At 47.8% G+C, this 23,778-nt stretch overlaps 1 protein-coding gene and 1 long non-coding RNA gene across 8 annotated transcripts; one reads left to right on the forward strand and one right to left on the reverse strand.

Annotated features, from left to right (window-relative positions):
* Positions 1-1,660: 1,660 nt before the first annotated feature.
* On the reverse strand, positions 1,661-22,167 carry KLHL26 (kelch like family member 26). 7 transcript variants are annotated; one of them, XM_074565987.1, is made up of 4 exons: positions 20,959-21,135; positions 9,067-9,249; positions 4,559-5,934; positions 1,661-2,325 (listed from the first exon to the last, which is right to left on the reverse strand). In XM_074565987.1, the coding sequence occupies exons 1-4, from the start codon at positions 21,003-21,005 to the stop codon at positions 2,204-2,206; spliced, it is 1,728 nt and encodes a 575-aa protein (XP_074422088.1). In that variant the 5' UTR covers positions 21,006-21,135; the 3' UTR covers positions 1,661-2,203. The 7 variants fall into 7 exon arrangements, with proteins under 7 accessions (XP_074422088.1, XP_074422086.1, XP_074422091.1 ...); XM_074565985.1 differs by having other exon boundaries at positions 4,371-5,934; XM_074565990.1 differs by lacking the exon at positions 9,067-9,249 and having other exon boundaries at positions 20,959-21,125.
* LOC141734355 (uncharacterized) lies at positions 21,964-23,778 on the forward strand. The gene is made up of 3 exons (XR_012584508.1): positions 21,964-22,218; positions 22,583-22,719; positions 23,223-23,778. It is a non-coding gene; the product is annotated as an uncharacterized LOC141734355 (long non-coding RNA).

The raw sequence follows: 23,778 nt of genomic DNA on the forward strand, positions 1-23,778 counted from the left end.
TACTTTCCATTGCAAACTGCACCCGCTACTCTGATGCTGCCCTCCGGCAGGCCCCCACCATCGCTCTCTACTAAATCTTTACCCTTTGCCTTACAATCTGAGGCTAATTTCAGGTTGCGCTGCTAAACCGGCAGCTGTTTCCAAGCAGAAAGCACATTTCGTGTTCATTTTATGGAACATTCAACGTTGGAGCAGATGAAATTGTACCCGCCCCACAAATAAATTTTAAAACTTCGCTGTGAAACTCCCTAAAGTTGAAATATTTAACTGAAAAGTGCCAAACTTGTGTTACTGAAACTCAGTTATTAGTTTGGAATGAGAAACAAAAGTTCTGGAGCCTGTGGGATGATACTGTGCCTACTCACCATTAAAATGCAGAGCAGAATCTAAGCTGTCTCTGTAAAAAATAACTTGCAGGGAGAGATGTCTCCGTGAGAGACAGAGAGAGATATATATGTATATATGCTCCCAGGTGAAATTCCAGGTAGCTGAGCCCTCTCAGGAAGGCACCACCAGCCAGCTCTGCTCCCTGACACGCCAACACACCCAGGCTAGACTGTACGTTTATTCAGCCACATTAACTTTTCCTGGTCCTTAAGTCACAAGTGATGAAATCCCATTCATTTATGCAAGCAACTGGAAGATTTATTGTAAATAAAGTTCCGCACATTACACAACTGGCTAAAAATCATAATTAGAGTTGCACTGGGAAACATGTTTTATTTATTCTGACAGTAGTCTGGCTTCAATAATCCTAGCATGATAAATGTCCCTAAAGTTTGCAGAGTTTCAGCAACTAAAGACCTTATCACAGACATGGAAGTGGAAACGTCTGACTGGGTTTGATGTGGCTTACGCGAGGTCCCGAGCACTGCTGTTGCGCAGCATCGTTTTAAATCAGCACCAGGGTACGAAGAGCTAGTGGGAGCGCCTTCATTCATTGTAAATCAAAGAAATGAAATTTTCCGCTGCTCTTAAACTTCCAAGACCCTGGTAGGAACGCTAGGACACGTCTGCGTGAATTAGCCGGGTTCTAGGATAGGCAGAAATGACAGTGGGCTTGCCGAGCCGACAGACCCTCTGGAAGAGGGTCAATGACACCATTAATAGGATGCAGACATTCCCAATCTCTAGCTACTCCGCACCCTGCCAAGAGTTCTAGTGCTTTCTTTCTTTATAGTTTTAAGTACAATTTCAGGCCCATAAAACATCAGAGAAGACAGAAGCTATTATCCCGGCCATGACAGGAGTCCCTAATGGGACATGCATACGCTGCAAATACCTAGAACTAATGATGCTGCGCTTTTACTGTTCCCCATCTGTTCAAGGGTATTTTAAAGTGTACCAAATCAGGTTTACCCCTATAATGTTTATTGCTGCTCTGAGACTAATAAATGACTCCGAGTGCAATCAAACATTTATCCGGCTTTGCTCGTTCTTGAAGGAGAGAGGAGCCCAGGCCACTTGCTGTGCACACAGGGCATCCTGCAAAGCGCTTTCTCCACCCCAGCCCCGGAGCGCGATCACTTCAGATGTTTATGCAGAATCCTTCAGCTCGTTGTCAAGTTGCTGAACGCAGCAAAAGAATCAAACCCATTTATTTGCAGAATAACGGACAGGTTACGCATGGAACAGCCCAGAGCCACCACTACATACTTCACCAGGGGTAAAACAAACTTTATTATCAATATGGATGATACGCACTTCCACAAATATTTTAGCCAGTCTCTGCTAAATTTAGAACAGCTAGGATATTTCTAGCTAATGTTATGAAAAATAATTATTTATATCGCTATAAAAAGAACATTCCGGTAACAAAGAGAGGTGGTGCACAGCAGCGCGTTGTTGCGAGTCTCAGTGAGAGAATTTGGAAACTTTTCCCAGCCCCCGCTCCACAGTGCCAGGGAATGGGAATGTGGGTACCGGGCCAGTTTGCTGCAACAAGTTGGTCTGTGTTTTAAGTACAGTTACAGAATGGCTTTGTGTATCCTCCTGTCTGCAAAGCCACCCTTCCAACAGGAATGGATATGGAGGTTAAGTTTATGTTGCAAGGTTGACCTTAAAAGTGACACCAAACGTGCTTTTTCACTTTTTCAAGGATTTTTTTTTCCACCCCTTTACCCCCCAAGAGACACACACATACCTTCAAGGCTTGAAGGGAAAAATAAAGCACGGTTTCCTCATGAAGAGACGCCAGCTGCGGTCATCGCATGGGTTCTCTCCAGCCATCTGACCTGGTGGGGCTTATGAGCACTACGGCTGCACGTTCAGAAAAACCCAGGTTATCAGAGAACACCCAAACCATCAACTGCTGCCGCAGAAATCCTTTTGGTAGAAAAATTTAAATAAAATAGGGAAGAATACTTAAGTGTTTTAGGAAAGCAATGATGAAGGAATGACACACTCTTAAGAAGATTAATCGTATTCTGCAAATAGGAAAGCGAGTAACCTTCCATTTGTTACTAACCTAAGAAAGTACCCTCATCATAAACATACGGAAGCATTAAAAAAAAAAAGAAAATCCATTATTTTGTAACATTGAAGCTCGTATGGAGTTACATTTCATCCTTTCAAAATGGGCTTGTTATCTGCCAAGCCTGTTCCGCAGTGTCCCTAGCTTCTCCGCCAGACCAAACGAGCAGAGAATGGAGTAAATTAACTGCCTGAGAGCTGGGACGCGGAGCTTGCCCACTGACTTTAGCATACTATACACCAACAAGTACTTTTCATTAATTTATTATTGGCAAACCAACAAATAGATAGGAACAGATGAAACTATGCATCATTTCATCTGAAATGTAGAATGCAGAGCTGAACTGAGGAGCGTGTGTCCTCACCGGATCATATCCAAAGGTGCTTCAATTTCATTATTAGAGAAAAATATCTTTAAGTGAATCTGAGGTATGGAGTTCATGCTTTACACGGCCCTGATCAATGATTCATTAGCAAAACAGACATTATATATTGTGTCTAAAGGTTACAGCAGAGTATTTATTTAACAGCAGAATGCAACGGTTTCTCTAAAAAGAAGAGCGCATACATCAAAATCCAACTTATACGGATACAAAACAAAGCCCTTGAAACAGAATACCTGATAAGAGGAGAAACTTTCAATTCATTAATCAGTCAAATTAATTAGAGAAAATGGCTTGGAAGAAAGGAAAGTTCAGGAAGTAACATTAGTCTGTGCAGTAAATGCAGATTTTACAAAAATGACAGAGTCATCTTAAAATAAATCTCTTGATTTGAAATACTCACTGGCAACAACAATAAAAAAAGCATTCCACTTAGACTTCCACCCTATTATGATGCCAAGGATCTTATTTACAAGCCAAGGGAGAAAACCGTCAAGCTTATGAACAAGTAGCACCCACCTCCTTTACTGTACAAAAAGGGGATGGATGAAGGTGTACTGGTGGAGCGACGGGAAAGGCAGCGGGGTCCTGAACCAGACACCCCGGGCGCCCTCTGCTTTCGTGGGGCGCCCAGAGGAAGAGCTGCAGAGCTCTTATTGCCAGTGAAGCCAACGCATTTTTGGCAGTTATAAAAAAAAACCCCAATAATAATCATGCCCTTTTATTTGTAATCAAGCTATCGACATGGCTTTAGTGTTGCAAACTCCGGATGCCCCAGTTAAGGGAGCACTTCTGGCCCCGAGTATCATGCTGTTATCTGGAGGGGGTGAGGAAGGATCTGGAATTTCAGTGTCACCCAAGCAATGAAGAACCAATGGAGACCAGAGGGGTGCCAGGATAAGTATTCCCCTTTTAGGAAGGGGGGAAAAAAGTCACCTTTGAAAAGCAAGAATATGCTTTCACAACCCAAGCACCTGAGCTCTCCCAGCTCTCACAGTCCCTTTATTGCTTCTGGAGGTCAGTGTGTTATACGGGTTTTGGTTTTCTTTTGTTTGCTAAAAAACAACAAAGCGACATACAATGTTTTTTTTTGAAGCTATTAATAAAAATCACACCTGAACTCTTTGAAACATACCACAGTACTTAATTACTCCTGAGCTGCCAATGTTTACAATGTGTGACACCGTTAAAAATATGAAAAGTTGGCAAAATGCACCCCCCCCATCAAAAAAAAAAAAAAGAGAAAAAGAGAAAAGCTTTTTCCAGCTGTAACATCTGTTAAGTCTAACTAGCTGACAAGTGCTCCTGATGAAACTCGCTTGCCAGAACACTACAGAAGGGGAGGAGGGACTTCATGGAGGAGGGAACGCAAGCTATTTTTCTCCTTCCCTCACCCACAAAATGCACAATACCATTTGCAAACAACAAAGAAACAACACGGCATCCTGATAACATGCAACACGAGGTGATTTCGCGGGCCAACACGGTCGTGCGTGGTTATCTCTGGGTCGTTACCTGCGGCAGTATAACGGGAGCGCATGCTATCCCAGCAAAAGATTCTGGAAAATGTAGGTCCCTTTCCCATTCATCAGTTTCTGTGTTATACACCTGCACAATGCTTGTAACATTGTTCAGATGCCAGTTGTACCCTCCTACTATATAAATCTTTTTTTCTAGTAAACAACAGCCAGCTTCCGACTGACCTGCACGCATCGGGCTCACCGTTGTCCACTGGTCTGTTTCAGGCACGTAATATTCCACAGCCAAAACATCAAAACAACGGTCAACGTGGTCCATGCGGCCACCCAGAGCGTAAATCCTATTATTTGCACTGACCATGGCATGCAAAACTCTGGGTTCGTTCATTGGGGTTTTAAACTCCCACTGATCCACGGCGGGGTCGTAACAATGCAGGGCTTTTTTGTCTTCTACTGAAATGCCATACCCACCTGATATGTACAATTTGTCTCCTACCGTGGCTCCAGCGTGCCCCCACGTCCTGCGTTTCAGGGAGCACACGTAAGTCCACTCGTTATTTTTGGGGCAATACTTCTCTACCGAGGCCAAGCTCCCCGACCGGTTCCTCCCACCGGTGGCATACACCATGCCGTGGAGGACGTTGAGTTGGAACTGGATCCTGCTCTCCTGCATGGCCTGGATGCGTAGCCACTGGTTGAGGTGCGGATCGTAACGGTAGCAGATATCCACAGCTCCCTCGCCGCTCCGGTACTGCAGGTGCTGCCCGCCTACAATGTAGACGAAGTTGTCGAGCACGGCCACGCAGGAGTGGCTGCTGCCCACCTCCATTTCCGTCAGCTCCTTAAACTGGCGCATGCTGGCATCTGGCAGGTAGTAGACTTTGCAGCTCACCGTGCGGTCGTTATCGGTGTAGGGAGTGCCACCAAAGGTGATGAGGGACAGGACATCCGAGCGAATGGTGGTCCGAGGGGACTGCATCTCGTGCTGACGGAAGGGCAGGATCTGGTAATTGAAGGCTTCCAGCAAATACTGCCGGCACAAGACGTCTTCCACCATGATGTCCAAGGTCTGGACGCTGTCCACCAGCTCCGAGGACTTCATCAGCAGGAAGCGGATGTGGCAGAGCACCTGGCTGGCATTGGCACGGCGCGTTGGGTCATACTGCAGCCAGCGGACGGCAGCACGGAAGAGGTCTATTTCACTGCAGCTTTTCAGCTTATTGCTCTGCAAGAAGAAAACGAGGCGCTCCAGTGGCAGGTGGAGGAAATCCTCTTCCTCGGAGATCTGGAGGAAATGCCTAAAAGTGAATGCATCTACTGATTCCTTCAAGGATGCGAGGCTAAAGGTGGTGGCCATCTGCCCGATATTGAGACACGTTTCTACGCTCATGGCGGACTTCAGAAATTCTTCACAGAGCTCCACGACAGGCACCATCTGGAGGAAGACAGCAGCTCCCAGCACATCCTGAATACAGTCAAGATCAAGAGTCACTTCAGCACTGTACGCAAAGTCTATTATGTGTTTCAGTCCTTTTGCAGATACACCTTTCAGTTCGATCACATCTTGGCTGGCTTCTCTCATCCCGCCTGTGAACATCGCCCTGGAGGTCAAAAACACAAACAAAAGATTTTCCCCCCTTTAAATACACGTAAAATGATGTATCGCTTCAGAATTTTATTTTATTTTTTCAAACATGCTGATTCTCTTAAGGAGGATGGGGAAGGGGAAGAATAAATCAAGGCTAAATCCTTGAGCCAGGACTGAGCCAGGAGAAATGAGAGTATGCAATTACTTACATAAAGCTTGCATAAACAGTGCACTAAGATTTAACATTCAGCTATGAGAACGTGGACCACAGGACAAAGCTTCAAGAAGCAGGTAGAGCTACCAGAGCAGCGAGCGCAGCGCGCTGGACACCAATGAATCCGTGACATTCGACAACCAAAGAATGCAACGGGATCTGCACCAGCAGAGACTGGATACCATTCCCTAAGAGTGTAAGTATGCAGGGTTTGGAGCACAAAGAAAGAACACACTTCAGAAGTCACCCGTGTTCAGGAGGCCTGCGACCCTCCGAGCCTGCCTGCAGCACTGCCTTTCAGCAGAGGTTTCAGCTAGCCCCTTGTATCGTCGGGTAACTACGCAATGGCTTAAATATTGCAGATGCAACACATCTTAGGAACAGCTTTGGTAATCACAACAGAACCTCCCCTCCAAGGCTCATTCCCAACACCTTAAGAAAATAGGAGTTGCAGCCACTTCAGAAAACGTCTGTCATGTTGCAGTACGACGGCAGGGGGCTAACAGGCAATTAAAAAAAAAGGAAAAAAAAAAGAAGATTTTGTTACAGCACAGCTGCAAGCACATCAGTTGACCAGGCCACGCAGAGATTAGGCCCTAGATCACCTCCTTGGGAGGCTTCTAAATTCCACAGGAAGCACATACCACGCCAAGGACTGCGCACAGCCATCTCGTAAACCGCATTTCTAGAGCGGCGCTGCATTTCCCAGCTACGGGGCCTGTGGGCGTGATGGGGACATAACTGCACATTTGGTTTTTTATACGTTTACATTAAATTTCATCAGGTTTTGTTATATATGGGTAGCTCGGGGGCAAAGGTTTGTGCTCTGTGTAGTATTCAACAAGCAGTAGCAGAGCAGTTCGGGGGAAGCCAAAGCAGGTTGCTGGAAGAACAGGGACATGGAGTTTCACCACTCGCGGACACACACCTCACAGCAAGGCTACAGACTGCCATACAAAAGACCTTTTAAACTGCTGGCAGCTGCCCGCACAATTTGGGCTGGTTTTTCCCCCATCGATAACCTACTCTTCTCCATCAGAAAGGTAAATTCGTTGTGAAGGCACGGTGTCATTAGAGCTGCCCCAGGAAGCTGCAGGGACTCTAAGGTGCGAGTTAGTCAGAAAACTGCTGAACAGACCCTGCTCTTCTTCATCAACACAGGAATAAAGCAATATCTTGGGAACGTTGTCAAAAGACAGGAGTTCCAAGTTTCCTGTCCAAACCAGGCTAGAAAACCTGCTGCCGTCCAGCATAAACCCAAGAAATCCTAAATGACCTAAATAAGGAAATATCTGCATATGAAATCAGCTTTCTGTAACCGAGTGACCAGGAATACTGTTCGCAATTATTTGTCCATAGAGCAGATGAGCGCATTTTGCTAAAATCCCCTTGCATATCCCATGTCACAGAACAGCGTGCGGCCCTGATCCCTTGCCCCAGAGGATACGCAGCCATGTGTGTGCTCCTGCATTAGCTACACGGAGCTGAACATGCAGAAGGGAAGAAAAGCGTTATTGTTACCGTGATAAAGACAAATCATCAAATAGAATGCAATTCCTTTGAAAAGTGTTATGGTTCTAAAATGCTGATTATATAAATGCCTCAATTTCACTCTTTTCCCTCCCCCTTTCTGCATAAAAACAGAGTATTTTCAAAAGCTAGATTATTCTGCCATTGTTCCCCAGGACAACCTTCCTTAGCACCACAGAAGTTATAACAAGAAACCTACTCAGCAATTATATTTCGACAGTGAAAACACACTAGCAGTGGCACTGCATACAGCATTTATGAATACAAATAGTGCTATTAGCATTTGGTGGGAGATCAGCTCCATCATTAATTGCATGCCTGTTAGGGAGAGTGATAAGCTTGGAAGGTTTGTGTTAGCAAAGGGAGAGAGAAGGGAACAGCCTAGAAAATGTGTGTATACACAAGACAGACATCATCGGAGCGGCTGAAGAAATGGGTGAGGGGATCCAGGAGACGTGCCAAGGGATAATGAAGTCCCTGGCTCTCCGTTACCTGCTCAGCAAACGGATCTGCTTGGGTCAGGAAGGAACCTACACGTCAGGGGACTGCAAACCCCACCGGACAGCCCTTCTCCACCCTTCGCTTGCCACGACCTGCACTCTGGAACAACACCCGGGTCGAGTTCTCTGGTGTTTTGAACCTCCCCTACACCCGTTGCCTCCAGCATGCCCCTCACTTGATGCTGCTCCTGGTGCTGCCAGAAAAGATCCCTAACTCAGAAGTCCTTCCAAGCCAGAGATCATTACAAAGGATTTTGACAGGGGCAAGATGGATGAATACATATTTTCACTTAAGACTGAGTTTCCTGCTCTGCAATTGGCTCACTCTGCATTAATTTGGCTGGGAAAACTCATCTCCATGCTTCAGTTTTCTACCGACACAAGGTGGGACAATTCTCCCCTATCTCCCGGGGCGGGGTCTGGGGAACGCACACACAAAGCGCTTCAGGGTCTTCAGCCTGTGAACAGTGAGGGCTGGAGACAGATCAGTGGTATTTAAAGATAACATAAGTGCGTTTACAATGGGCACCACCGTTCAATGGGATGACTCAGTGCAGAGCCCTTGCTGCCACTTCGCAATCAGCTCCAGTAGCTGCAGGGCAAAAGCCTGTTTCCTTCAGCGGGCAGAGCACCCACCCGAGGTGGGTTCAAGACCTGGGCTTGAACCTGCGTCTGGGCCCAGCAGCCCTCGCACAAACCTCATCTGCGTGCAGGACTGACTTCCGAGCCTCTACATGCCTGCAGGTAATCCCACCGGCATCCGTGGGGCAAAACATCCCTCCAGAGGGTTGTGCGTGGGTATGCTTCTGGGGTGCGGTGGGAAGGTTGGGGTGGGGGAGGATTGGGAAACGGAAAACCAATGGGAAAGGTAAAAATGCCTGCTTTCCTATCGGATTCTCACCTGAAATAGTCACTGCAGGCAGCCAAGACAACTTTATGAACCTGAAACACTTCATTATTTATAGTGAGGATGACATCAAGCAGCTGAGCCTGAGCTCGGAGCGAGGCCAGTCCCTGCAGTAGAGTGGTGCTGTGGCCAGGAGCAGAGAACGTGCATTTCAGGGTGCTGTTCTTGTCAGCCATGCTAAAAACAGAACAAGAGAGACAGGCTGGTTTGAAATTAAAACAATATGTGGTATACCTACAAAGCATGCTGGGGAAGATACTGTAACACGAAGCAGTTTGAACGCAAATTCCCAGCACAACAGCCACACAGAACATCATGACATCAGTACCTCAGTTGTATTCCCTTCTCCCAACGCAAAAGAGACTTCCAAAGTTTTAAATTATACTTTCGCATTACTGACAGCCCGTCACGCTGCAGCACACGTGGGCTTCAGAGACCATCCAAACACCAGCTAACGGGGCCAAAATCTCCAACGAACATTGGTGTCCCCACACTACAACCACCCCAGAGTCCACCCTGGCCTTGACTTCAACCACGAGACTGAATCACAGTTGCTTATTCTTCTCACCACCTATCCTGACTGCAGCTGTTAGATACTCCGTACCGTCCAAGGACAGCCCTGCTCGCCCCATTTGATCCTTTCCTTATGCCCGACCCTCATGAGAAGAGCAAAAGCAAAATATTACATAGCACTGGCTGCTCTAAATAACGTCAACTGTTTGAACTGCACTGTAAACAGTCCCCTCCCAGTGTAAATATTTCCTTGGTTTTCCCAATGCCTCTCGCACGTGTTCCCCAGCGCGGAGAGCATCATCCTTAGATTCATTCACTTGGCCTCAGATGCACTTGTCAGCGAGATGGCTGCATTTGGAGGTGAACATCAGCAGTATCTCTGCACAAGTGGAAAAGACTATTAGATGCTCTGTGCTCCTCCGAAAATAACTACAATTGTGCTGCAGATTTCCTGAGCAAGGCAATAGCGGGCCAGCACGCCCTGCCCTCTGAACGGGATCCGCTCACGCCAACAGAAGCATGAAATCCTAAATTTATTTACAAATTTAATCCAGCCCTGAACTACTTTTCAGGATCAAGATCCAAGCCCTCCTGGGAAGGAAACATTCACAAGGACCAGTATTCAGGATGGGGTTTGTGTTCTCAGAGGTATCCTGCTACTTGGTCTCTGCATTTGAAGAACTATTTTATGGAAGTGTGACAAAAAATCCCAAGCAGATCATACCGAATCTGGAAAGCTGCATTACTTGCTCCCAAGCCCACAGTGGGAGGGTGCACTTAGTACTGCGCTTAAAGGGTATTACTATTATTATTATTTAGGTAGAATATACCAACAGAGCCAAAAAAATAATACAGAGACCAGGTCCCAGTGTGCTAGGGGCTGTATAAGATAATCCCATCGTTTGCTAACAACTGCCCCTGAGCGTTCACTACCTAAACAACAACAAAAGCCACACACAATGGACGAAACAAGTAGGCAAGGTCAGAGAAGAGTCAGGGAGATGGGATAACAAAAAAAGGGATGTAAACAATCCTCAAACAATAAGGAACAATGGACAGGACTTGCTACTTGCCCAACTTATCGGGCTGCAATTTCCTGCAAGCTTTACAGAAGAGGCGAGTTAGGGGAAATCTGTGATGTTCATCAGAGCACTGCGAGGGCAGCCGCTTTGTGCGAGTAGCTCTGGAGCTCTTTGGGATGCTGCAGGATGCAGATATCAAATCTTTGCAGCCTGTTTCAAAACTCAGGCTTGGGAACGCGCCTCAAAATTCCTCAAAAAGTATGAGTTCCTACTGGGATGAGTGATACCTGTCAGCTGTGCTTCTTGTAGCACAGATCTGGAATTCCTACCTTAAAGTCAAAGCATGCTAAAAACTCTTAGTTCAGAGAGCAGAGTCCAGCTACAACATCCTTCCTATAATAAAAAGGATTAGCAAAAAGTCACTTGCTGACAAGACCTTTATCCACTACTCCGTGAGCCAAGAAACGTTTATCCACTCCAGCTCTTCCCATGGTGAAAGAGGAAGGAGATTGGAGGGAGCGAGTGCATGAATATTCATCACGTCAAACTCATTTTACTCTCCTCTCTGGAACAATGGCTTTGATTCGCTGGAGGAAACATCGAGCACAAGCAAGGAAACGATCTTGCCTCTGAACACAGTATCGTTCACTGCGCAAACCCATTTTGCTTCACACTGGACAGGTGAAATACACACAGAGAGCTCCGGCGGCTCATCTGGGAGATGGTAACTCCCGAGTTTACTGTAACTTCATTAGACTCGATCTCCTGCAGGATTTTTCTCATGGGAATTTATTCAGTGGTTTTTTTTCATACCAATTTTAAATATTCCTTTTCCCAGCCTAAGGGCTTACCCATATAGGATTGCTTTCACTATATCCACAACGCGCCCAGTGCGGGTGCCTCTTCAAACAACAAGCCTTACCTGAACAAACATTCCGCTTCTTTTCCTTTTTCTCAATTAACTTTTACAGGCACTGTTAATAACCAGACTGTAAGTTTAGAGTAGATGGAGGACTAAATTTGGGCAGGTAGATATTTCTGTGCTGGAATAAACATGTTTGCATGTGCGATTCATTTCGGTAGGTAGTTGTGAGCAGCTACCCCTGAAAAACTCCCTGTACTAATTCCTTTGTCTGTTTACAGGTATAGAATAAAAGGAACCAACGATTACACAATCCTCCGGGGGGGAAAAAACAAACAACAAAACAAAACCAAACAGCGAGAAAAGCACCGATAATGTCCAGTTTAGAAGAAACACATAAGCTGGAAGCAAAATAAAATCCACACAAAGCATGAGAAATCAAGTGAGAGACTCTACAAAAAAACAAAGCGGCGGGAGGAGAGGGGAGAAAACAGCAACAAAACGCTGTTTGCACGGCGGTTAGTAAAAAGGGATTTGTGATAACAGCAGGCTTGGCTCGGACCAGGCTGCCGTACTGCGGGCATGATGCACGGCCTTGCCTTCTGCTCCCTGCGCTGCGTTAGGAACAGGGGAAGAAGAGAGGCAGCGGCTGGATGTCAGAAAGGCACAAAAGGAAGCCTCCAACATCTGAAAGTGCCTTTGTGAGGCTGTGCCTATCTTACAGGAGATCCCAATATGCCACGTGGTTGTTGCTTAACAATTTGTTACAGAAGAAAGAGCCTTGCAGACAAACTTCGAAGAGTTGCATCTACTCCTCAGCGGTACAGAACATGCCTTCAAGATAAAAGCCTTTCATCGCACAATAGTGAGAAAGTGTTTATTCCGCTCCTTCCCCCTTCCCTTTCTGATGGAGGCAGGGCTGGAGAGCTTCTGGAATTTTCCTCGTTTATTCATCTTTGTCTTCAAAAGGACAGCACTGAGCGACGTCCGTCCCCTGCCGCAGAGCTTTGCGGAGGTTTCTGTGGCCAGAGCATCCTTCGGCAGGGACTGAGCATGAGAGCTCGGAGCAGGGTCAAGTGTGCCTGGCTGCACCCAGTCAAATTTATCCTTGGAAAAAATGTGAAACATAAAAATCACATTCACGTCAAGCAGCACTTCCACAGCACATCCCACAGGTCCCACAATGACCTGCACGGGGGATCTGAAAACGTTTACATGATCAAGGCCTCTAACATGAATATTGGTATAAAGGTGACTTTACCGGAACAGAAATCCCACTTTCCACATGGAAATAGCTGTAGCAGTGAAAGGGATCTTTATATTCATGTAATTGCGTCCATAGCACGAATGGTGGGGGCAGCTGGAATTCAACAGACACGTTGATTCAGAAGAGCGATCCATTTTGGGCAGCAGCCTCAAAGACTCCGATAACATCACTGGTACCCAGTTTTCAAAAAGGGACTGCCAGGGAACAAGTAATGGGATTGAGGATTTGTCTCCAAGCCGCTGCTCTGAAGCCAGATTGCTTTCAATCCTCTCCAGTCACTGCAGGACAGAGTTCAGCACGGTTTACGTGACCGTCGCGTGCGGAAAATCAACCCAAAACTGTACACACATTGCACGCTTGTGAAAAATGTTAACGCAAGGGTTAAGGGAGTGGTTCCAGCCAGACAGCGGGCAGGGAAGGCAAACAAGCGCAGAAATTCTCCTGCTGCACCTATTGCAGGAGCCTGGCCATGTGCTCATCCTTGCCCCAAGCACGCTGACCACATCCTTAGCCGACACGTTTCTGAGCAAGGACTGCTGGCTTTTTCTGACCAGAAACAGATGCAGCAAGGAGGTATCCGGACGCCCAAGAGGCCTCTAAAGCTGACGGGCTGAGAGATATTTAAGGGCCATACTTCAAGATTCAGTTCAGATAAGGCACAAAGAACATCCCAAAGAACAACCGTCCCCTGTCTTTCCCTCCTCGATTCTCCACAACATCACGTGTAATCCAAGATGCGTTTCAAGCTAATGAATCATTTTTACCAAATCTGCACTGATGATTAAAAACATCAAAGCTGGAATTAAAGGCTTACCAAGCATGAGTTCATATTTCAGCATGTTTGCAACTACTGCACAAGTACAAATGGAGAGAATTATACCCGGCCAGATTATAACATTTCAGTGATTGAATTAAATAAGAAAAATCTTTTGCTACACAACTGCCTGTCATCTTCCTACTCTCCTTTCATAACATGGTCCTCCTTGGAAGGAGGGATAGTTCAGCGCTAGCGGGGCTCGCCCTCCATCCCAGTTCAGCATCCTTGCTAATATCCACCCACGTTTTCCCACTCTCTGAGCAGGTGGTGCTCAGTAATTTTTCATACAGGAGAAACTCAAGGGGGTTGGCAAGATTTCTAAGCAGGGCAAATTTCCAAGAGCCAGCCTCTCCAGCAAACACAAGCTCTAAAGGTAGGAGCCCGCGGGGCATGGCTGGGGTACAGGAGAGGAGGGAGGAAAAGCAGCAGAGTGTGTGTGTGTGTGCTCACTTGCATCAAGTACGCAGTGCCACAGCTTTTCTGTGGATAAACAAAAGACTTGGGATTGCAAAATAACCAGCGAGGCACCTTCTGAGCACTCAAGCCTGCAAGAAATTTATGGCGAGAGCAGGAGAACTAGCATAAAGCTGAAGAGTAACTTTATTTAGAACATAGGGTATGAATATTAAGGACCTTCTTTAAGAACCTTTGAAAGGCAGCATTATAGATATTTTAATAATGCAAATCATTTAATGCCTTTAGTTTCATGCCTAAGTAAAAAACACATTCAGATTCTGATTTTTAAACTACAATTAAGACACTTAAAATCAAAACAAAAGTCAAACTCCCTCAGATAAGTCACTGGTAGCCATGGTTACCGTAATATTTCAGATCCTGAGGCTTTGTATCACATGCCCAAATGATGAAAATGAGTTTTCAGCACCTCACACTAACAAATGTTACGTTAGGGCAAAAAGGCTAAAGCCTTTACTGCAGATTTGCTGTTTCACAGAGTCTTGTTGGGACTTTCGGACGATGCTCCCGTGGCCTTTGCACCCCACTATGAAAAGGCAACGAGGGGTTTCCTTGAAGTTTGGGTGCGAGGAAGATTAGATGCTGCCAGGCGATGAGCCTTAAAAATACCTGCCCTGTTAACCTACTTACATTCGCAGCAGCAAGCGAGACCGTCAGCAGCACGCCATCAGAAACAACAGTTACCACCGCTTCCCTGTCCAAATTAGCAACGACAATAAGCACTTAATGATGAGCAACTAATTAAATATTAACACATCGAATGAAGGGGATGTTTCCCAGAGAAACATAATCATCCTTAGGAAAGATATGCAAGCAAAATAATTTAATCGATTTCTTTGTTCCCTTTTCCACCCCCTTCCCTTAATTTCTCCTATTTCTCTCCTCTGCCTCCACTCATTTTCCTCTCCTGACACCCTCTCTTTCATCAAAGGCAATAAATACAAGTAGAAAGCCTGAAACTAATATCTCTATTTAGAAGTGACTAGCAATTTGGAGTGCTCAAATAAAGAGATTATAAATCGGTCTGAGTTTTAGAAGGAGTAATACTTTGTGTGAAATAAATGGTCTTCTGTAAAATGCCTGGAGTTGAATAGTGAAGTTTGAAAAGTCACGTCTTTTGTCTTTTACACTCCAAAATTTAAGGGAAGTTAACATTTGGCCAAGGTAGAACAAGTAACATTCGCTATTTTAAAACAGAACAAAGCCCAACAAACTAAGATTTTTTTAAAATTTGTATTACAGGGACCCAAGAGGCTGGTGTGTCTCACAAAGAGGGAACTGAGGTCTCGAAAGATGGACTGCCCAACGCTGGGACGGGACCGGGCACCACTGGGCTCCCACGCTCTCCACTGCCCGACCACCCACGCCTGATTCAGCCTTGCATTTGGTGAAAGCAGCAATTAAAGACATATTTCACAGAAGTGAGGAGGTACCTTAATGTTTCATTTTTAAATGCTTTCTGAACCAGGTCCTACTGATCCCCTTATTTGCTTATCCGCATCCTACTTCTCCCAAGCTGGAACCGAGGAACCCCTATAACGCAAAGGTAAGGCAGCAAATTGAAGGAAGAGGCTTTTCAATTATTATTATTTTTTTTAATATTACTTTTTGTCCCCTGAGACGTCCCAGACACATTTTCAAATCTGTTTTTTCTTTTTTTTCTGAGCTGGACTCACACAGGGCCCAGCAGACACACACACGCACACACACAGATATATTCTGCTCCCAGGCTTCAATCGGTAGGTTGTCCGCAAGCCAAAGGAGGTGGGATTTTGGTTTCTGCTAAAAGCACTAATAAAACTGGATGTCTGTCAAAAGCTGGCTGGCCTGGTAAAATGGAGCATTGGAGCACAGAAGAAAAAAAGAAAAAGCGGAGGGCGAAATATCTGAACACATTAAACTCTGTGCCACCTCGTGGAGTTTCAACGTCTCACTGGGCAGTACGTGCTGTACCCAGGACAAATTGTGGGGGGGGGAAATAAAAAGAAAGAACACGATTCTTAAAAATGTTTCTGTCACAGAGCCAGAGTCATCTTTATGCCGGTGCAGGGACAAATGGGAAAATCACTTTCGTCCTCCTCATTCAGCAACTGAAGTGTCCGATGCAACTCTCAGGAAAGGGCTATGTGAGCCCAAATTTGCACACTGGTGGCACCAGGGCCTTGGAGGGACACAAAATGTCAGGCTGAGAAGACCATTTAGAGGATCTGCCATTTCTTTTCTCTCTACCCATATCCAGAGCTAGCGCAGAGGATCTTATTCTGTACAGGGATTTTCCCGAGTCACTCTCAGTCCTGCCTCAAACCCCCCCCTCCGGCAGCAGAGCGTGGGGAGCCGCCGCGGGTGACGCACATCATCCATCACTAACAACATCCTTCTGTCCCACTATCTCAACCTGTGTTTTTACAATGACCGAGAACAAGAAGATACTACCCCCACCCCCTAAAATTTTACCATTATTATATTCTTGTCAGCCCCAAACCTAATCCCGCTGAGCCAGGAACAAACTGAGCAAACATAAAAATCACTCTAAGCATATAAATTACGCTGGCAGCCACAGGCAGTATCACAGCAATGAGAAAGTCAGCTGCTCCCTGCTGCTCCCCAGCGCAGCCAGCCACACGAGGACCCCCAGAAGGATGGTGGATTTTACACCACGTAAAATTTGCCTGTGTTTCCACGGTACACAGCTAAGTACAGGCTCTTTATACACTCGATACTCCTGCTGACACCGCTGCCTTAAACATTTCCACTTTTCCCCCACCATATGCCCTTACGGTCAAACCCTGCCAACCCCTGGCTCTAGAAAAAGGAAAACTACAGTGATGCCGAATCGGAAAAAAAAAATATGCAAAAAAGCAGAACCATCCTTTTACAACACACCAGCGCGATGGTTTTAGCAGCCCGAAGCCGCAGCAGGTATTTTCTGCGCCCACCATCCCCTGCACACCTCTCCCAGCAGCACCCGTGGCAGAGCCGCTGTGCAAAGGCCGAGAGGCACCTAGTGGTGTCGGGAAGCACAGCAGAGCCACCAAGGCCACCCCAAAAGTGACACCCAGGCCAGCCCCAAGCACCGCTTAGCTGCTGGCCTTCTAGATACCACCCTGCTCTTCCCTCCACCCCTACTCTTCCATCCAACCCACTCCAGCACCGTGTTTTTGCCTTCGTAAGCAGAGCGAAGCTGATCCGTGGCACAGCTACCGCCGCTTTCATCGAAAGATCCGTCGGGACCTGTCTCAACTTCCTGGCTCGTCACAGTTCAACAACGTCTGGGTCGTGTTTCTGCTGGGGACAGCCCGTTTCAGCTCTGCTAGCAGCTCCTAGCAGGGCACAAAGTTCTCCCCGCCAAGCAAATCCCCCCACGACCTTCTCCCACACAACCATACCGGGCTCTTTGCTCCACGCCTTGGAAAAACTTAGAAAAGCTTCAAAATCAGACTACAAGGTAGTCAGAGCAGCATTTGTCTCAGCCTGTTTCTGCGGCACCCGATTGCATCCTCTGGGCAGTGTTGCAATAAAAACGACAGGACTAGTTACATGCAGAGTAGGTACTACAGCGTGCAGTGAGCCGCAGCACGCCTCTCCTCTCCCTGTACCTCCACCCTCCTGATTGCTGCCTCGGAGCAGCGAGGCATCTCAAGCAAAACAACATAAAACGATGAAAGAACAGACAAGAGAAGAAAAACCCACTATCCCTTTAATGTAAACTGAAGAAATCATGTTTTCTAGCAGATGCGAACAGCTGCCCTGGCACTTGGCATCGTAGCACAGCTTCCAATTCGGTTCCAGGATCAAATCCTCTTACCGCTGCGGCTGCTCATAGCCTACTTCCCTCATTACCTAAGTCCTCCGCACTTACCTTCTGACAGGCTTGTGCCCATCCTAAACATCCCATCATGTTTCCCAGCTCCTTGGGCAGCTCAGTTGGGCACAGGCTTTGTGCCGCCCTCATTGCATCACCTGAGCAGAATCACCCAGGACCACCAGAAGTGCAGCAACAGCTTCTCCTAAAAAATTGATTTCTGTGCAAGTTCAGCATTTATCTTCCACATAGATGAGAAACTGCAAAGACACCTTAGCCATCATCCCGTGATGCAACGCTCTTCCTTACAAAGCAGTTAATGCTACACAACACTTGGAGGTAAGACAAGAACCTTTAAAGAACCACTGAATTTTACTTTTGGTCTAAATCAAACCTCCAGCTCAGAAGTCTCCCAATGTTAGAAAAGAAAGCAGCAGTTATTTTTACAGTGATTCAATTAGAGCGTAAACATTTACACCACGTCTACCAGATTTAACAACTAAATCTGTTTTAAAATTGCCATGTGGCAGGGTATAGAACATAGAAACCACACAAAACTAAACTTCAAACAGTTTCAAAAGGAAAAAAAAAAGCCTGATTGAAGACTGAAGCTATATATGATTACAGGAGCACAAAAGCAAGGCAGACTCACAGCCCTTATCATTATGCTCCCCCGACGTGGTTTTACTCCATCCTCCCGTACATTTGCTCTCTCTCCCATCACTTTCTTCAGAAGAAATAAGGTTAGGGGAGTTCAGGTCGACTTTCTCTTGATGTGAACCCAGACACATGTACTTTTAGATAAGGAAGACCCACAGGTCTCCCTCGCCCATTCATTCTGGTTTTGACAGGTGGGACCGCTTTCAGCAAACACGCCAGCGTGCAACAATATTAAGGAGGTTTTTGAAAAGCGTTTATACAACCTGGCTGCCTTCCTTTCTTCAAGGGATTATTCCCAATTTGAGACACACGCTGCTCTCCTCAACAGCTTGTCTGGACAACCTGATTAATTCCTGCTTTAAGGCCTGCACAGTAACATCCTCTCCAGCATCTGAAAAGATGTTTTTCCTAGATGTTTGTCACCCTAGCTCACCAACACTGCAGCAGAGTTCACGCGCCTCATTGTCTAAAGCACAGAGAGCTTCTCTTATGGAGGGTACTGGCGGATTTCATCGTTTCCTCTGTACTTACTTGCTCACCAATCTCAGCATATCTTCAAGAGCAGCAGAGTATTACAGCGTGAATTATGTAGCCTGAAACTCCCCCTCCACATGATACTGAGGGCTGGGAGTAGAATACGAAACCCATTTGTAACTCATGAAATTCTACCCATAAAGGAAGAAAGGAAAGAAAAAAAAGAAAAAAAAGGTAGGTTTATTCAAAATAGAAGACTTGGGCCGTTTGCTTTTCAATGCACAGCAATGCCCTTATCTCATGCCATCAGTGTGTTGAAAAGCTTTTGTCCATACCATCTGGCACAGCGTGCTCCTTATCGAATGAAAGCACAGGATCCCCAGCAGACAAGTTAATTTTCTTGCTTTGGGGAAGCCAGCATACTTACGGGTAACCAGCATCAGCCATGCGGTAGCAATTCCAAAGATGGAAATTCTGTCCGTGCTGTTTGAGTAACTGCACCACCGAAATGGCATGTGTGTAACAGCAAGAGAGGACTTTGCCCTTTTGCCTTAGAGAGTAAATACTCGGTAAGTGCAAAAAAGTCACAAGTGGAAGCACCTAACAAGGAATCGTTGTTGATAAGGAATGCCCTTGAAATTCTCCTCTCGCTCTAGAGAGAGATGCGGCACGTCCAATGTCCCACACCAGGTTTCTCCCCTGTATTCTCCCATAAATCCATCTTTTAAAACAGAAGACTAACGACCAACAAGAAGCAGTATCCAAATTTCAACAAGCTTTACTTTAAAATTAACAAAGAAAATAAACACGTGGCGATAGGGAACACGACGGAGCTACAGCTCAGGGAACAAAACTGCTGCAGCCCCAGTCTGGGTGATTTATCATGGCCCTGAAACAAATTACTTCCATTTCTCACTGCTACACACCCAGCACCGAGAAACTCCCGAGCGGCGAGCGAGCGGCCCAACCAAGACCCGTGTGAAAGAAGTGCTGCTGTTCCTGTTCTGAGAGGGAAGAAAAAGGAGGTGCAGAGAGATAAAATGAAAAGCCCCAGGCAATGCAGCATATAGTTTACACAGGCGGTCATTAGGGGAAAAAAAATAATACATATAAGGTGAGAATTCAGACAGGTTTCTCTAGCACTGAACAATGACTCTAAGAGCTTCCCTCTCCACAGAGTGACACAGAGGGTGGTTATTTCAGGAGAGAGTTAAATCGAGGATAAACGATGCTTTGAAGCGAAGTGACAGGTTGACAGCGTAACATCCGAGAGACAGACCACACAACTTTCTGAACACTGTCCAACACGGCAACTTTCGGATGAGGACGGACAGAAAAGCCCTGGGAACAGAAACTCCTCCACAAAAAGGTGGCACCTCCACCCACCCCAGAGCACCCTCCTGGGTCCCACCGCCAGCTCCGCGCTGCCTTCGAAGGGCCGAGTGACCCCCGTCGGGACCAAAACCAGCAACCCAGGGAGGGGTCTGCAGCCTGGGGGGGACGGGGCCCAACAGAACAGGCCTAAAACACCAAAAACTTGCTGTCTCTGTAAAGCTATAAACCTGGTGTCTCTATAAACCCACAAAGCTCTACAAACCCCACCCAAGCGGGGTCCAGGTGTGATTCATATATGCTGTATTTTAGAGCCTCCCTCAAACCTCTGCCTTCCTCCTCATAAACTCCACCAGGGAAAGCATTATTATTATCTTTCAGAGCACCCTCAGCTGCCAGGCCCTGCTTAGGGCCCCCCTCCCACAGGACACCGGGCCGCGCTCTCTGCCTCACCGGGACTCCCAGGGAGCGGCAACGCCAAAAAATAATGGGAAAATAAATGAATACACGGGTGCTTGTGGGCGCCGGAGGAAGGCGGCGAAGCTCCGCGGCCGCCGGGCCCTACCGGCCCCCGCCCGCCGCCGCGGCCCAACAGGGCTGGCCCTCCCCCCACCCGCGCCCCGCCCGGACCCCCGGCCTAGGCCGCGCCCGGGCCCCGCTCACCTGCTCGGCCGCTCCGCGGCGAACTCGGCCCCGCCGGACTCCGCCATCTTCGCTGCGCCGCCGGGCCCCGAGCTGGGAGGCGGCGGGAGCCGCCGCGTTAAAGGCGCAGGAGCGAGCGGGGCCCGCGGCGGGAACCGGGGAGCCGCGCTGCTCCCGCCGGGCCTGGCGCCGCCCCGCCGCCCCCGGGGGCTGTCACCGCCCCGCGGGTGAGGGGGCCCGGGGGGCTGTCATCGCCTCTCAGCCGCGGGGGCCCGGGGGGCCATCACCTCCCTACAGCTGAGGGGGTCCAGGGTCTGTCACTGCGCCGTGGCTGAGGGGACCCGGGGGCTGTCACCTCCCTACAGCTGAGGGGGCACAGGGGTGTCTGTCACTGCCCCATGGCTGAGAGGACCTGGGGGCCCATCCCCATCCATCAGCTGAGGGGGCCCAGGGGCCTGTCACCCCCCTCATGGCTGAGGGGTCCCAGGACACTGTCACCATGCCCCAGCCATGGAGCCTGGGGGTCTGTCACCTGCACAGGGTCACTGAGGCTGTCACTGCCCCATGGCTGAGAGGACCCAGGGGTCTGTCCCCATCCTTCGGCTGCGGGGTCCCAGGGGCTGTCACCTCCGCATGGCCGTGGGGACTCGGAAAGGGGCCTGTCATTGCCCCATGGCTGAGGGGTCCCAGGGGTCTGCCACCACTCCACAGGCCGCCATGGGCCTCCTCATGCCAGCACCCCCCAGCTGACCATTATCCCACAGCGGCCGATGGCCCCTGCCCGTGGCCTGCACCCGAGCACTTAACGCTTTCCCTCAGGATTTAACCAGTGACGTTAAATGTTTCCTGCAGGAACCATCGTGCGTTTGGCCAGCCCAGGACTGCGGGGACAACCCTGCTCCCCATCACCCTGGGGACAGAGCCTCCCGCCACACCATCTGCACGATGATGGACCAGGTTTTATTGCCATGAGCGCTTTGTGCAAGAGCAACAGTACCCTCCAGAGGGTGCAGTCTTGTCGTCGGAGATCGCAGCGCTCCTGCTGCGCCGTCTCGGTGCCAAAGATGCCTTCGCCGCCCCGCGTCCCCACACATGGTCGGCATCAGAGTCGCTCCCGGCTCTCCCCAAAGCAACCGGCGGAGACGAGGCCAAGCATCGCGGGTTCCGTGTAATTTTTAAAGCCAGCATGCATCTGGAGAGAGAGGACGGTCTAGAGGGCATTCCAGTCATCAGTGGAAATCAGGAAATTATTCATAGCGGTGGCTCTGCCAACGACCGGGGGTAAATTTCTTTGATTTCCCATGCCTCGGTGTCCACATCTGTATAAAGGAAAGGGGGAATTCGTACATGAGAATAAACGCACTTGGAAAGCCGTGAAAATACTCTTTCAAGTCAGCCTGATGAAAACTTCATGTTCTGGAGCCCTCTGCTTCAAGGAGAGCAATCTGTTTCAGAGGCGAAGCTGTGTATTTTTCTTATTTAAACCTTCTAAATCTGCTGGAGCATTAAAAATATTTGGCATTTCCACAGCACATTTCATTCCCAGCTCCAAATGCGTTTTACAGACATTCATTAATTAAGCCTCGTAAAACCTTTGGGAGAAAGGGAAGCAGCACTTATTAATTTGCTATTTGTATTGCTGCAGCGCACGGAGACCCCAGCCAGGACCTCGGGGCCCTGTTATTTTAGACCCGACCTTCGCAGAAGAGGAGATGTCAGCGCGCCGAGGTGTGGGGAGAGCAGGAGGAGACGCGGGAGAGACAGCGGATGACAGTTAATGCTGTAAGTCATTGGCAGAGCCCGCAGCGCTCCATCCCCGGCGTTTCACCCTGATGCCCTTTCTGCCGGGCAGTGCTGCCTGCCAGCCGGAGCTGCATGGCCCCCGCCCCAGCTCTCCCCCCGCCTTTCCAGTTGCTCTGTACATTTTGCTGGTGTTTGGGGGCTCCTGCCCCTCCTTACCAACCCCTCGTGCTTGTCCTCCTTCCTCACGCACCGGCTCTGCTTCATTTGATACCTTCCTCTTTCTCCTGGGGCCGCTTTCTGTAGCTTTAACTTTCCAGCACACACCCCTCTTTAGAAGGTTTAAAATAAACCCTTTCCCTTTAGTATTTTTAGGTCCATATAGCTATTTTAAGTGCATCTATTTCGGTTCAATAAATGCACGGCAATAAAGCAGCCCTGCTGATGGATAGCCCGGCCGGGCTGCCCGCTCGCTGCGGACCTCTCCACCCCAGGTGGGTCGGCGGATGGGAGCTGTGAACGTTACACCTCTGCTTCCCCTGCAGGAAAAACCGGGCTGTGCCACATGCTGTAAATGCCTTTCACATGTTCCCCAGATCCCAGTTAAATTGAACCCCAGAAGGTCTCTCAAAGCATGAAAAATGCATTTATAAGACGCTGGAAGGAAGATGTATTCCATAACTACTCTGGTGACCAGGCGTGCTGACTTGTGTCATGTGGAAAAGGAACCAAAAGGGGGTATTTCTTGTTATTTCATGCTGCTGATGGGATTTTATCTCTCGCAGCAAATCCAGGAACTTTTTAGTTACTATTATTGTTTGATTTTATGGGCCATTTGATATTTATTTTTATTTCTATTCATTATTTGTTGAGTGCACTTAGCCCCTTCCCCAAGGAGCCTGCCTTATATCTAAGGTGATTTTTACGACCAGCGTTTGCACAGCATCTGAGCAACTCGCACAACTTTAATATATTTATCCTGCTCACACAGTATATCAAGGCAGTCCTGGTATTCCTACTGTGGGGAGCGGTGGTCTGCCTGTAAAATCACAAGTCTAACTTACTGTGTTAAATAAAAAAGACTAAACTCCAAACTATTTA

The sequence above is a fragment of the Larus michahellis genome, chromosome 23 (genome assembly GCF_964199755.1).
Source record: "Larus michahellis chromosome 23, bLarMic1.1, whole genome shotgun sequence".
NCBI classification, from domain to species: Eukaryota; Metazoa; Chordata; class Aves; order Charadriiformes; family Laridae; genus Larus; species Larus michahellis.

Excerpts from the sequence above, each read along its gene's own strand:
- KLHL26 (XM_074565991.1), bottom strand. The coding sequence starts at position 22,167 with ATGACTGGAATGCCCTCTAGACCGTCCTCTCTCTCCAGATGCATGCTG. Across the intron at positions 9,250-21,934 it reads AAGACTGCACCCTCTGGAGG|CATGGCTGACAAGAACAGCA; the intron begins GTACTGTTGCTC and ends TTCTGTTTTTAG. Across the intron at positions 5,935-9,066 it reads GCCTGCAGTGACTATTTCAG|GGCGATGTTCACAGGCGGGA; the intron begins GTGAGAATCCGA and ends TTTGACCTCCAG.